At 45.9% G+C, this 14,351-nt stretch overlaps 1 protein-coding gene across 6 annotated transcripts in view; it reads left to right on the forward strand.

The window, feature by feature from the left end:
- The window catches only part of ARMC9 (armadillo repeat containing 9), a 178,833-nt gene that overhangs the window by 28,422 nt on the left and 136,060 nt on the right, over positions 1 to 14,351 (forward strand). For all 6 annotated transcript variants that reach the window (XM_005202963.5, XM_005202964.5, XM_005202962.4 and 3 more), the window contains exons 8-9: positions 1,792 to 1,949; positions 8,039 to 8,137. In XM_005202963.5, coding sequence (XP_005203020.1) covers positions 1,792 to 1,949; positions 8,039 to 8,137 — 257 coding nt within the window. The remainder of the gene's footprint in view (positions 1 to 1,791; positions 1,950 to 8,038; positions 8,138 to 14,351) is intronic.

Consider the following 14,351-nt stretch of genomic DNA (forward strand, 5'->3'; position numbering starts at 1 on the left):
GCTGGAGAAGACTCTTGAGAGTCCCTTGGACTGCAAGGAGATCAAACCAGTCAATCCCAAAGGAAATCAACCCTGAACATTGGAAGGACTGGTGCTGAAGCTCCAATACTTGGCCACCTGATGCAAAGAACTGACTCATTGGAGAAGACCCTGATGCTGGGAAAGATTGAGGAGAAGGGGGCAACAGAGGATGAGATGGTTGGATGGCATCATCGACTCAGTGGACATGAGTTTGAGCAAACTCTGGGAGATAGTGGAGGATAGGGAAGCCTGGTGTGAGGCAGTGCATGGAGTCGCAGAGAGTCTGACACGACTGAGCACCTAAGCATAGCACAGCATAGTTGATTTACAGTATTATATTAGTTTCAGGTATATATACAACATAGTGCCTCAATATTATTATAGGTTGTATTCCTTAAAGTTATTATAGAATAATGCCTGTGTTTGGTCTTTATAATTTTAAAGTCTCTCTTTATGCATGAAATGTGTTCTAAAATGAAGACTTTACATATTATACAGCACCTGGATTGGGACACAGTGAGTTAACATGGGTGTGGGGGCAGCAACAGGTCCTTCCATCAAAAGTGATCTTCCAGGCAAGGGAGAAGGTAGGACAGAGGCAAGGAGGGTGGACCCTGATGAAGAGTCCAGCTGTGCCCAGGGTGGCTTGGCCGTCTTGTGCTGCTGTGAGGGGTGGGGGCAGGGTGGTGGTGGGCTTCCAGGAAGAGAACCCTAGAACCTTTCACGGCTACTGCTCTAAGGCCCAGTGGGGTGGCTTATGCTTTCTCAAACTGGCAGAGTGAACACCTGGCGTCTTACCTAATTGTGGATTTGAATTTTCTCAGCACCCGTCACACAGCCCTAACTTTTACTTAAAAGGAAGAACTTATCCCTCATACTCACAGGGCACAAACAGAGAAAATGAGTCAGTTTTGGTTCAGCCATTTTGTGAACTCATGATAGAAAGAAACATTGAGTTCATTTCTCATATATGCAGAGAGAGGAACTGAAGTTGTATGGGATTCAGCCAAGGAAATAGATTTTGTTACGAAAGTCAGTGATGAGCAGTTGAACTATCAGGGTGAAACATTAAAAAAATCAAGGACTTTCCTAGCGGCCAGTGGTTAAGACCCTGTGCCTCCAATGCAAGGGGCGCAAGTTCGATCTCTGGTCAGGGAACACAAAGATCCCACCTGCCATGCAGTGCGGCCAAAAAGAAGAAATTAAAAGATCGGTGATGACAAAGCACTTTGTCAGTAAATGTGGCATAAACAGAAGTGATGAATACATAGTGCTGAGTTCATTGTTACAGTAAGATATTCTCACAGGAGGCGTGGCATTCACTCGAGAAGAATATAATTATTTTGTATTTTGTATTTTTTACTTTGTAGAGTTTTTTAAAAATCTTTTTAAATGTTGTCTTTTTCTTTAAAAAATTGTTTATTTATTTATGGCTGTGCTGCGTCCTCCTTGCTGCGGGCTTTTCTCTAGTTCCAGCAAGCAGGGGCTGCTCTCCAGTTGCGCTGTGGCAGCTTCTCTGGTTGAGGAGCACGGGCCCTGGAGCACGCAGGCTTCAGTACCCGCGGCACGCATGCGCAGTAGTTGTGGCCCATGGGCCGAGTCGCTCCATGGCACGTGGGATCGTCTCGGATCAGGGATGGAACCCCTGTCTCCCACATTGACAGACGGATTCTTTGCCGTTGAGCCACCAGGGAAGCCCCTTGTAGACTTTTTCTTTTTAACCATCGCTTTTTTGTTTTGTTTCAATGTAAATGTAAATTGTCTTCCTAGACGTGTTGCAGCAGCTCCACCAGCAGCTGGTAGAAGCTGAGCGGAGGTCCATGACGTACCTGAAACGGTACAACAGGATCCAGGCCGACTACCACAACCTCATCGGAGTCACGGCAGAGCTGGTGGATTCTCTGGAGGCCACGGTCAGTGGCAAGATGGTAAGGAGGTCCCCCATCGTCCACGTGTTTTCTTGAGATAGAGAAGAGTCGCAGGCACGGATGATTCCTCGCCACCCCCAGCCAGTGACACTTGCCCCCCAACTTTACAAAGCTGGGTGCAGCTGTTTATCACGCCGCTGCAGGATTTCGTCCATGTTTCCTGACACATTACCTACTGCGTCTTTATTTCTTTAGCCTGTTCTTAGTGTTAGCAAAGAATAAATGGGCAGCAGAAAAAAAAATCATGTTGTAGCATAAAAACGAGGGGAGATATTCTTTTGGTATATAGGAGACCTATAGGTTTTCATATACTGATTTTGTATCCAGTAACCTTTCTGAACTCCATTAATCTGAGAGATTGTTTTGATCAATTTTCCTGTATTCTAGATTCGCAGTCGTATCACTTTCAAATAGTGATTTTTTTTTTCCCTTGTATATCCCAACTTTCTTTTTCCCCCCACTTAACTGATTAGCTAAGACCCTGGGAGTTGAATGAGCTCATGGGCATGTTTGTCTTATTTCTGACTTTAATGGGAGTGACTTGAGTGTTTTACTCAATAAAAAAATAGAAAGCATAATAAATCACATTCTGGAAATAGAATTTTTTTTATTGGAAATAATTGTGGGTTCACGTGTGATTTTAAGGCATAGTGCAGAGAGTCCTTGTACCCTCTTCCCAGTTTCCACCAGTTGTAATAGTTTGCAAAACGATAGTACAGTGTCTCAGCCAAGATACTGGCACTGATACAATCTATTGCTTTATCCTAATTTCCCCAGTTTTACTTGTACTCCTGTGTGTGTCTATATGTGTGTGTTTTAAGCTTTATACAACTTTGTCACCAATATAGATTAATGTATTCAACTTGCTTTAACACCTTAAAAATGTGATTACAAAATGAAATGTATTCTAGAAATTTTTGAAAATATAGAACTATGCAAAAATAAGATTAAAATTACCTGCCATTATCTCACTTAGTAATAACACTTGTTAACATTCCAGACTTTTTTTTCCCAAAACTTGGATACATGTGTTTTACAGAAATGGGCTCAGTTCACACAGTCTTCTGGTCTGCTTTTCTCCTAAATACCGAATCATGCGTTCTTTTTTTTTTTTTTTTTATCTTTTAACTTTACAATATTGTATTGGTTTTGCCATATATCAACATGAATCTGCCCTAGGTATACACGTGAATGGCATCGAATCATGCATTCTTGAAGTCATTAAATATCCTCCTACGATGCTCACCTCTTGTGGCTGTTTTCTATCAGGTTATTTAGCGTGTCGGGTCTCTGTTGTTGGACATTAGCGTTGTTTCTAGATTTTTACTTTCATAAGGGCTCATTTAAGTCACCACTTGAAAGGAATCAGTTATGCAGTTCCCTGGGATTACCCCAGAACTCTAGGCCAGAGCAACAACTGTGGATTGCTTTTTGCTATAACAGCTTGTGAAAGTGAAAGTCACTCAGTCTTGTCTGACTCTTTGCCACCCCATGGACTGCACAGTCCATGGAATTCTCCAGGCCACAATACTGGAGTGTTTCCAGTATTTTCCCTTCTCCAGGGGATCTTCCCAACCCAGGGATCAAACCCAGGTCTCCTGCATTGCAGGTGGATTCTTTTAAATATGTTTTAATACCCTACACTGAAACGTCTCTGTCCAGATGAAAACACAGCAGACAAACGTTCACAGAACTGCTGAAAGTTGCATGGTGTGGCTGGAATGGCCGAAGCTAGGGGGTGGGGAGTGGCGTGTGTTGGAAGACGAGGCGAGGGAGGTGCATCGGGGACGATCACGGAGAGATTTGTAGACTGTGCTTAGGAACTTGTGCTTCACCCTGCAGTTAGTGAGGAGCATTTGAAATGTGTATCTTGAAAATTGTTCGGGTTTTTTAGTTTTGAAAAACTAAAACTGACTTTTCTTTAGTACAGAGAAGTACCAGAAACAAAACAAAGATGGCTTATATAATCACTGTTAACAAAAAAATGAAGAAAAGAAGGCATGTACACTGAAAATTCAAATAGTACAGAAATAAAAGAAAACGTGTTTTCCTTTTGCCGTCTCTCCTATTAGACAATAACTGCCATCGTCGTGGTGTGGCTGCCACGGCCAGGTTTGATGTGATGCCAGGCGTGGCCCGCTGACCACAGGTGGGACCTGAGTTCTTACTGCTGGAATGTGGGAGCAGAGGCCCACACACCACCAGGCAGGGGGTTAAAAGGGCCTCCAGTATCAAGACAGGGAGACATGGGCTTGGGGCAGGGGGCAGCACTGGAATCTGAACTAGCTTGTTTTTAATGTAAAAGAAATACATGCTCATAGTAAAAAACTGAAACACTTCAGAGGAGTATATAGTTAAGAACAAAAGACCCCTTCCACACACAGTTCCTTAGTCTCGTTTTCTTGGAAGATTAACACTTGTGTTTTACTTCAGAACATACATGTGTGCGCATGTGCATACATACATACTACTTGGGGTTATGGAACCCATTATCCTTCTCAAACTTGGTATTTCACTTTCAGCATATCTTGGAAATCTTTCCACATGACCACACACTGCTTAATTGTTTTTAATGCGTGTACATTATTCCACTGTAAGGGTGAGCCATAATTTGTCAGATCTCTGATGATGAACATTTAGATTTTTTTGTTTGTTATAACACAAAATGTTGTACATACTGTATATATCCTTATATATACAGTATACCCTTGAATGTAGGGAAGATAAGCACCTGAATGGAATTGCTAGGTCAGAAGTTATGGGCATTAAAGTTTTGATAGATGTTGCCAAATTATTTCCTCAAAGATTTCAACAATGTCTACCACCCTCCACCCCTAGTAGCATATCAGAATATCTATTTCTTCACACACTTGCCAACATTAGGCATGATTATACTTTGAAATTTTTGCTGGTTGGGTAAGTCAGTCAGTCAGTTCAGTCGCTCAGTCGTGTCCGACTCTTTGTGACCCCATGAACTGCAGCACGCCGGGCCTCCCTGTCCATCACCAACTCCCGGAGTTCACCCAAACCCATGTCCATTGAGTAAAACTTGGTATTCTGAATGTTTCAACTTACATTTCTTTAATTATGTGTGAGGCCAAATATATTTTCATATGTTTTTTTTGCCACATGTCCTGTCCTCTTTTGTTTTAAGCAAGAAGGTGACAGAATCAGATTTCCGCGTTAAAGAAATGGTTCTGGTACCAAAGGAGAGGAGGCAATCTCAGAAGCAAAGGGTTGCTCCAAAGTCTCAGAAATCACAGAAAACTCTAGGAGTCCGAACTGAAAAGTGTCCACTGTGTCTGCCATTTAGAAAGTCACTGGTGGTGGCCTTTACCATGGGAGTTTCCGTGGGGGCCAGGCAGACGGGGGCTCCGCTGGGGTGTGTGGACAGGTAAAGGGAAGGCGCGGTAGCAGATGTCGGCTGTTCTTTTAAGGACCGTGGCTGTAAAGAAGGAACATCGAGAGGGTGGTTGATAGATGAGAACCTTGGAAGGAGCGAGGGGAAGGTATTTTTGAAATATGAAACATATCTGGACACGTTTCTAGGTTGTAGGGATGGAACTGGTATAAAAGGAAAGGCGAGATGCACAGGATGAACAAGGAGTGTTTGAATTTTGATCCTGCAGGCATTCAGAGGAGACGGGCTGAGGATAATGTAGGGGGTGCAGCTTGAGATGGAGCCCAGACAACCCGAGAAGTTCTCCACGAGGAACAGTCTTTCTTGTGGCTGAAACAGACCCGAGGTTTCCAGGGGCCAGACAGGAGAACCACAGGGAGAGAAGGGGTCTAGTCCAGTGTTCCTGCTCCTTCCAACCCACCAGTCGGTTGAGTAGTCGTCCTCTTGTAGGCATGAGTGAGTGAGCATTGGGAAGGGATGCCTGTTACATTAGCATGTGGGAGTTCACCAGACAGAGTCAGGAGACTGGGAAAAGAAGTGTCCCTCCAACAGTCAGGCATAGAAGTATGGAAGGAGGTAAAACTGTCTGGTGGCTCAGTGGTAAAGAATCCACCCGCAATACGGGAGATGCGGGTTCTATCCCTGGGTCAGGAATATCTCCCGGAAAAGAGAAAGGCAATCCACTCCAGTATACTTGCCTGGAAAATCCCATGGACAGAGGAACCTGGCAGGTTACAATCCATGGGGTTGCAGAAGAAGTTAGACACAACTTAGCAACTAAACAGCAACAACCTCTAGGGATTGGCTTGTGGGGCAGGGTGGACTGGTGACAGTTTCAGATCAGATCAGATCAGTCACTCAGTCGTGTCCGACTCTTTGCGACCCCATGAATTGCAGCACGCCAGGCCTCCATGTCCATCACCAACTCCCGGAGTTCACCCAGACTCATGTCCATCGAGTCAGTGATGCCATCCAGCCATCTCATCCTCTCTCATCCCCTTCTCCTCCTGCCCCCAATCCCTCCCAGCATCAGAGTCTTTTCCAACGAGTCAACTCTTCACATGAGGTGGCCAAAGTACTGGAGTTTCAGCTTTAGCATCATTCCTTCCAAAGAAATCCCAGGGCTGATCTCCTTCAGAATGGACTGCTTGGATCTCCTTGCAGTTCAAGGGACTCTCAAGAGTCTTCTCCAAGACCACAGTTCAAAAGCATCAATTCTTCGGCGCTCAGCCTTCTTCACAGTCCAACTCTCACATCCATACATGACCACAGGAAAAACCATAGCCTTGACTAGACGAACCTTTGTTGGCAAAGTAATGTCTCTGCTTTTGAATATGCTATCTAGGTTGGTCATAACTTTCCTTCCAAGGAGTAAGCGTCTTTTAATTTCATGGCTGTAGTCACCATCTGTAGTGATTTTGGAGCCCAGAAAAATAAAGTCTGACACTGTTTCCACTGTTTCCCCATCTATTTCCCATGAAGTGATGGGACTGGATGCCATGATCTTTGTTTTCTGAATGTTGAGCTTTAAGCCAACTTTGTCACTCTCCATTTTCACTTTCATCAAGAGGCTTTTGAGTTCCTCTTCACTTTCTGCCATAAGGGTGGTATCATCTGCATATCTGAGGTTATTGATGTTTCTCCCAGCAATCTTGATTCCAGCTTGTGTTTCTTCCAGTCCAGCATTTCTCATGATGTACTCTGCATATAAGTTAAATTGGGGCACTCTTAACCTCTTTTTTTTTTTGACCACACGGCTTGTGGTATCTTAATTCCCTGACCAGGGATGGAACCCAGACCTTTGGCAATAAGAGGAGAGTCCTAATGACTGAATCACCAGGGAATTCTCATTTTAATATATATTTTTAAAAAAGACGTAAGATGAGAAGAAAACGTTTCAGAGATTACCGCCTTAGATGCTGGATATCAGTCCTGAATCATGGTGGCTAATGAGAGAGGCATGAGAGCTGAAGAAAGAGGCCATTGTGTCAACTGCTTTGATGCAGAAGTAACCCAGATCCCATTGTCAAGCGCTGGGTGGTTCATAACAAGTCTCCATCACTCACTCATTTACGGTTTACTGAGCATCTACCATGTGCTGGGCTCTCCCCTGATCCCCGAGACACAGAGCCATAGGCCTCCTTCATCTCTTCCCATAGGTCCGGAAAGCAGGAGGCAGACCTGTTGGTTTTCTTGAGTCCACTGCTTAAGCCCAGATCTTTAGATTTTAAGCCTGGCATGCTTTCTATCATGACTTTCCATCCATTCTTACCGCTCCCTCCTCCCCCTGCCCTACCATGACTTCACTGCTTGAATTAACAAAAAATTGGTTTAAAATCAAGTTTATTTTATGAGAATTCCCTGGCTGTCCAGTGGTTAGGCGCTTTCACTGCAGAGGGCTCAGGTTCAATCCCTGGTCAGGGAACTAAGATCCCACCAGCCAGGCAGTGTGGCCAAAAAAAAAAGTTTATTTTGCAGGACAGCGGGAGTATGTTAAGTGCAATTACATGACTTAAAGTATGCTATCCCGTGGTCACACCTGGAGACTGTTAGTTTTCTCATCAGGCTCAACTCTCCAGAGCCCCGATATTAAAGCAAAATCTCACCTCCGCAGCCGCGGCTGTGGAGAGTCAGTGCCCACACCAGCCAGGGCAACACTCACCAGCCATCCGTCCTCTGTTCCCTGCAGATCACCCCCGAGTACCTGCAGAGCGTCTGTGTCCGCCTCTTCAGCAACCAGATGCGGCAGAGCCTGGCGCACAGCGTGGACTTCACGAGGCCTGGCACGGTGAGGCCCGCAGATTTCACCATGTGTGTTAGTCGCTCTCATGTCCGACTCTTTGTGACCCCATGGACTGTAGCCCACCAGGCTTCTCTGTCCATAGGATTCTCCAGGCAAGGATACTGGAGTGGGTTGCCATAGATTTCACCATGCCATAACTTTAAAAAATGAGAGAGCAGGAGAAAATACATTCGGGAGTCTGCATTTCAGCAGGCTTTGGAGATCTGTACTTTCCCAGAAGGAAAAGAAAGCTGTTTTTGGAGAGTGAGCAGCTGGAAGGCAGCCTCCTGCAGGGGGAGACAGGCTGGTCTGTTCCAGGTGGGGCCGCTCTGTGGGCACCAGGGCTGGTAACAGCAGGTCAGGAGGAACCCAAGGCAACTTCGTCATCTTTTACAGGCAACTCCCAGGTCTCAGGCAGGGCCTTTCTTTTTCTCTCTTTAACTTTATACTTAGAGTCATTGCAAACTTACAGAAAAGTTGCAAAAATAGCCCGGGACAGGAGTCCATGAACTGAAAACTCCCTTGGGAGACACTGGTGTACTCTGTCTGCCCCTTGGTTAAGGACCCAACTAACTTGGGAAACACCAACCTGCCGCCTGGTCCAGAGGCCGAATGTGTGGAGCTGAACAGTTAGGAGGGAAGCGCCAGGTGATTCTGAGGCACCCCCGAGGGTCAGGGTTCCCCCGCAGGTTCAGGGCCCCCCCGCAGGTTCAGGGCCCACCCCCGAGGGTCAGAGCCCCTCCCCAGGGTCAGAGCCCACCCCCGAGGGTCAGAGCCCCCCCCCATGAGGGTCAGAGCCCGTCCCCGGGGGTCAGAGGCTCTCTCTGAGTGCCAGAGCCCCCGCAACAGTCAGAGCCCCCTCCCGCCAAGGGTGAGAGCCACCCCCTGAGAGTCAGAGCTCCCCCGCAGGGTCAGATCCCCTCCCCGCCAGGTTCAGAGGACCCACCCCCCAGAGTCAGAGCCCTCCACCCCAGGGTCAGAGCCCCTCCCCCCGAGGGTTAGAGCCCCCCTGCCCCCCACTTTGAAGATCAAAGCCCTCCCTACATTCAGAGCCCCCTTCCAGGGTCAGAGCCCCTCCCCCTGACATCAGAGCCCTCCTCACTCCCTCTGCGGCTTAGGGCCCTGGTTTTTACTGAAGTGTTTCAACATTAACGCTAGGATCTTCTCTTCATAAACAGAGTCCTTTTTTAGTTTTAAAATAATCTACCTCATTCTTAAAAAGATTTGAAGCAACTTATTATTACAAGAAAACACACATATGAGAAATGAAAAATATAGAAAATAAAGATAAAGAAATTTTGGTTACAATTCATAGACACTGAAAGTAGATTGGTGGTTGCCAAGGGGTAGGGGAAATGGGGAGATATTGATCAAGGGGCACAGACATCCAGTTTTAAGACGATTATGTTCTGGGGATGTAATTGACAGCACGATGACTATAGTTAACAATACTCTATTGTGAACTTGACGGTTTCTAAAGGAATAGTTCCTAAATGTTCTTACTAGAAAAAGCAGGTGAGGTGACAGCTGTGTATTGTGGTAATCATGTCACAATACACACCTTTATCCAGTTATCACACTGTACACCTTGAACTCACACAATGATACATGTCCGTTATATCTCAGTGATGCTGGAGGGAAAAGAAAAATGATGGTTAAAGGAAAACGAGGGTGAGAAAAATAAAAGTAAGCCAGGCTAAGGCTGGTATAAAAAATGCATGTGGGGAAGGAGGCCTAGAATTGGCGCCGGCTTTCCAGTAGCCAGGGCAGAAAGCAGTTACATGATTTATTTATAAAGGAAGAGACAATGATATTCATTGCATCAAAGACATTTGTGCTGAACATGCAGCCTCCGAAGCACAACGGTAAAATGAACGCCCATGAGCCCCTCACACGTGCCCACAATAGACCATCTCAGTGCCGCCAACGTCCCCTGGTGCCCTTTAGACCATGAACTTTTTCCAACTCACAGTTTAAAAGCAAGTTGTTACATACATTATTTTTGAAGATTGACAGGTCAAAAAAACCACTGCATGGGCAATGCTGTAGCTCAGACCTGAGGAGAGTTCCTCTCGTGGATCTTGGTAGAAAGGATGTGGTACCATCCTTGTGAGCCAGCGTCCTTGACCGTGTCCTTGAGGCGCACGTGGAAGGACTGGCCAGCCACTGCTGTGTCGGCTGCGCCACACGTGGACAGTGAAGGATAGGAGCTGTGGCGTCTGTGCTTTAGGATATGGCTGCAATGACGTCTGTGTACAGAAATCTTAGTGAGTCGGCCATTTTTCTTAAATGTCAGTTAAGTACACACAGACATCTGAGTCTCAAACAAGTGACTTCCTCGTGGGCCCTCTAGGATGGGGGGCTTCAAGCCTCCTCCCTGAGGACTGGCTGAGTTGAGTTTTTATGTCCTGTATATGCTTGGCTGTAAGTCATCAGCCTTGGGATGACTTTAAGGATCAGAGTGTCTTTACCAAAAACAGTGGCTTTCTAGGGACTTCCCTGGTGGTCCAGTGGCTAAACGCCATGCTCCCAGTTCAGGAGGCCGAGGTTCAATCAATCCCCTCATCAGGGAACTATTCACAGATCCCACATGCTACAACTAAGGTAAATTTTTAACCATAAATTGAAAGAGACCCCACATGCCTGAGGCAGGGCACAAAACAAACAAACAAAACAAACTGATGTCATATTTAAAAGGAGCAGTATAAAAGGGGATGGCGCACAACACACAGGACATTTCACCCCACGAGAGGTCGCCTTCATTTGCTCAGAGGCTGGGCCTGCCACCCTCCCGTGTTGCAGGGACACCGAGGTACAGAGTCGAAGCCTCAGAATCGCAGGAGGGGGGTGAACTCTGCTTATCTTCACTCATGACCGTTTTTTTTTTCCTACTGAGTCATTGACTTACCAGGCAATAAAAGCTGCAAAGTCTTTTATTGTTCCTATTATATTTTTCTTACACGATGATAAAAAAGTAGATAAGGGGTCATTATGAAAGTGTACAGGATATTGTCGTTGATCAGGCATGCCTAACATCAGTGTGTAGTATCAGATTTATAACGTATGGAGAGGAAATTAGGATACAATTTAGATGGGCTGTCCGGTGACTGAGCTGATAGGATCTAGGATTCGGAGGATAAGTGCGTGTAAGTGTTAGTCACTCAGTTGTGTCCAACCCTTTGAGATCCTATGGACTGTAGCCCGCCAGGCTTCTCTGTCCATGAAATTCTCCAGGCAAGAATACTGGAGTGGGTTGTCATTCCCTTCTCCAGGGGATCTTCCCGACCTAGGAATTAAACCCAGACTTCCTCATCTGAGGTCTCCTCAGATTCTTGACCATCTGAGCCACCAGGAGGGAAGCCCTTTGGAAGGAGATTGCTTTTTTATTTTTTTTAAGGGGAATATATTCTATCCTAAGGGCTTCCCCAGTGGTTCAGCAGTCAAGAACCCACCTGCTATGCAGGAGACACGACAGCGACCATGGGTTCAGCCTCTGGGTCGGGAAGATCCCCTGGAGAAGGAAATGGCAACCCGCTCCAGTATTCTTGCCTTGAGAATCCCATGGACAGAGGAGCCTGGTGGACTGCAGTCCATGGGATCGCAAAGAGCTGGACACCACCGAGCAACTAAACAACAAAATTCTACTCTAAGTCCAAACAGAATGTCATCAATTTCAAGATAAATAGGTGAGCACAGACCAGCCTTCTTTCTAGCCTGGTCCTTGATCAACTTCTCTTCGGGCTTATTCACTGTATTCATGGAGAAGCCTGGCCAGGACCCATCATAAAACAGCTGCATCTTCTACAAAATGTAGTACTTTGATCTGGTTTTTAAATCTGACTACTAAGAATCTGGCCCTCTGTAACCTCATTCACTGTTGAAAGTTCCGAAGGGTTCAGTAAATCGCACCCTTCTTCCCCTGGAGCTCCGAACCAGTTGAAAAATAAATAGAATGAAGGAAAATGGAACTGAAGGTATTGCTGCTGATTCTGAGAAAGCTTATATTGGAGAATGTGGGGGGGTTTTTGGTAGGCAAGTGGGTTACCTACTTTTCAGCCCTGGAATTAAAGAAACATTCTCACTCAGTCATGGACAGTGAAGGCCAGTCCCTCACCCAACCTCCTCCACCCACACAACCTCACTGCCCAGAGGAAGGGGGCAGAGGGTAGTGCAAATCCAGCCAGTCACCCCCTCTGGGGAGTGTGTGTAAAGATTACCCTGGTGGAGGGCCCCATGGGGAACCCAGAGATGTGTTTCTACCCTACCTCGTTCCTGCCCAGGTAACTATCCCAGAGTCTGCTGCATTATCAGAGTTGTCTGTTGCTGTGCCGTGCTCAATCATGTCCAACTCTTTGCAACCCCATGAACTGTAGCCGACCAGACTCCTCTGTCCATGGGATTCTTCAGGCAAGAATACTGGAGTGGGTTGCCATTTCCTCCTCCAGGGGATCTTCCTGACTCAGGGGTTGAACCCACATCTCTTTCATCTCTTGCATTGGCAGGCAGATTCTTTACCACTGTACCACCTGAGAAGCATTATCAGAGTTGGCTGACAGATCTGGATGCTCCTAGGATTAATAACAGGTTAAATTTTTGAGATGAGAACTCTCCCACATAGCCTCTTCCAGTTGGGCTGCTTGTCACCACCCTAACCCCAGGCTTATCATGCCGTGGTCCCTACTGTCAGGCTCCAAACCCTGGGCCATGATTTACTGGGATATGAGATGAATCTGGGGCTTCCCAGGTGGTGCTAGTGGTGAAGAACCCAGCCACCAATGCAGGAGATGCGAGTTCAATGCCTGGGTTGAGAAGAGCCCCACTCCAGTATTCTTGCCTGGAGAATCCCCATGGACAGAGGAGCCTGGCGGGCTACAGTCCATGGGGTGGCAGAGTCGGACACCACTGAAACGACTTAGCACACACACATGCATGAGATGAATCTGATTTCATACTATCAAGTATCTAGTGATAAATAGTAAAAGGAGAAGCTTCTTCTAAGAGCACGAGAAGGAGAGTTTTTTGTCTTCTAAGATTATTCAGTTCAGTTCAGTTCAGTTCAATTCCGACTCTTTGGGACCCCATGAATTGCAGCCACCAGGCCTCCCTGTCCATCACCAACTCCCGGAGTTCATTCAAACTCATGTCCATTGAGTCGGTGATGCCATCTTCTCCTCCTTCCCTCAATCCCTGCCAGCATCAGTCTTTTCCAATGAGTCAACTGTTCGCATGAGGTGGCCAAAGTACTGGAGTTTCAGCTTTAGCATCATTCCTTCCAGAGAACACCCAGGGCTGATCTCCTTTGGAATGGACTAGTTGGATCTCCTTGCAGTCCAAGGGACTCTCAAGAGTCTTCTCCAACATCACAGTTCAAAAGCATCAATTCTTCAGGGCTCAGCTTTCTTCACAGTCCAACTCTCACATCCATACACGACCACTGGAAAAACCATAGCCTTGACTAGGCGGACTTTTGTTGGCAAAGTAATGTCTCTGCTTTTTAATATGCTATCTAGCTTGGTCATAACTTTCCTTCCAATGAGTAAGTGTCCTTTAATTTCATGGCTGCAATCACCATCTACAGTGATTTTGGACCCCCAAAAAATTAAGTCTGACACTATTTCCACTGTTTCCCCATCTATTTCCCATGAAGTGATGGGACCAGATACCATGATTTTCGTTTTCTGAATGTTGAGCTTTAAGACAACTTTTTCACTCTCCTCTTTCACTTTCATCAAGAGGCTTTTTAGTTCTTCACTTTCTGCCATAAGGGTGGTGTCATCTGCATATCTGAGGTTATTGATATGTCTCCCAGCAATCTTGATTCCAGCTTGTGCTTCTTCCAGCCCAGCGTTTCTCATGATGTACTCTGCGTATAAGTTAAATAAACAAGGTGACAATATACAGCCTTAACGTACTCCTTTTCCTATTTGGAACCAGTCTGTTGTTCCATGTCCAGTACAAGAACTACACAAATATGTGTCAGCTGGAAAATGTATAACAGTTTAGCAGGAAATGGAGTGAAGCACAAATCCCTTCCCTGCCTCACACCCACCCCCTCCCGCTTCCTCCACAGGTGACACTGTTTTATATGCATTTTCCAAACCTTTAAAAACTATATAAAACTGAGATTTTATTAGATACGTCCTTCTGCAGCTGTCTCTTTTAACTTAATGGTACATTTTCAAGAGTCTTTCATGTCCTTTTAGCATATTTATATCTTCCT

This window comes from Bos taurus, chromosome 2 (assembly GCF_002263795.3).
Source record: "Bos taurus isolate L1 Dominette 01449 registration number 42190680 breed Hereford chromosome 2, ARS-UCD2.0, whole genome shotgun sequence".
Lineage (NCBI taxonomy): Eukaryota > Metazoa > Chordata > Mammalia > Artiodactyla > Bovidae > Bos > Bos taurus.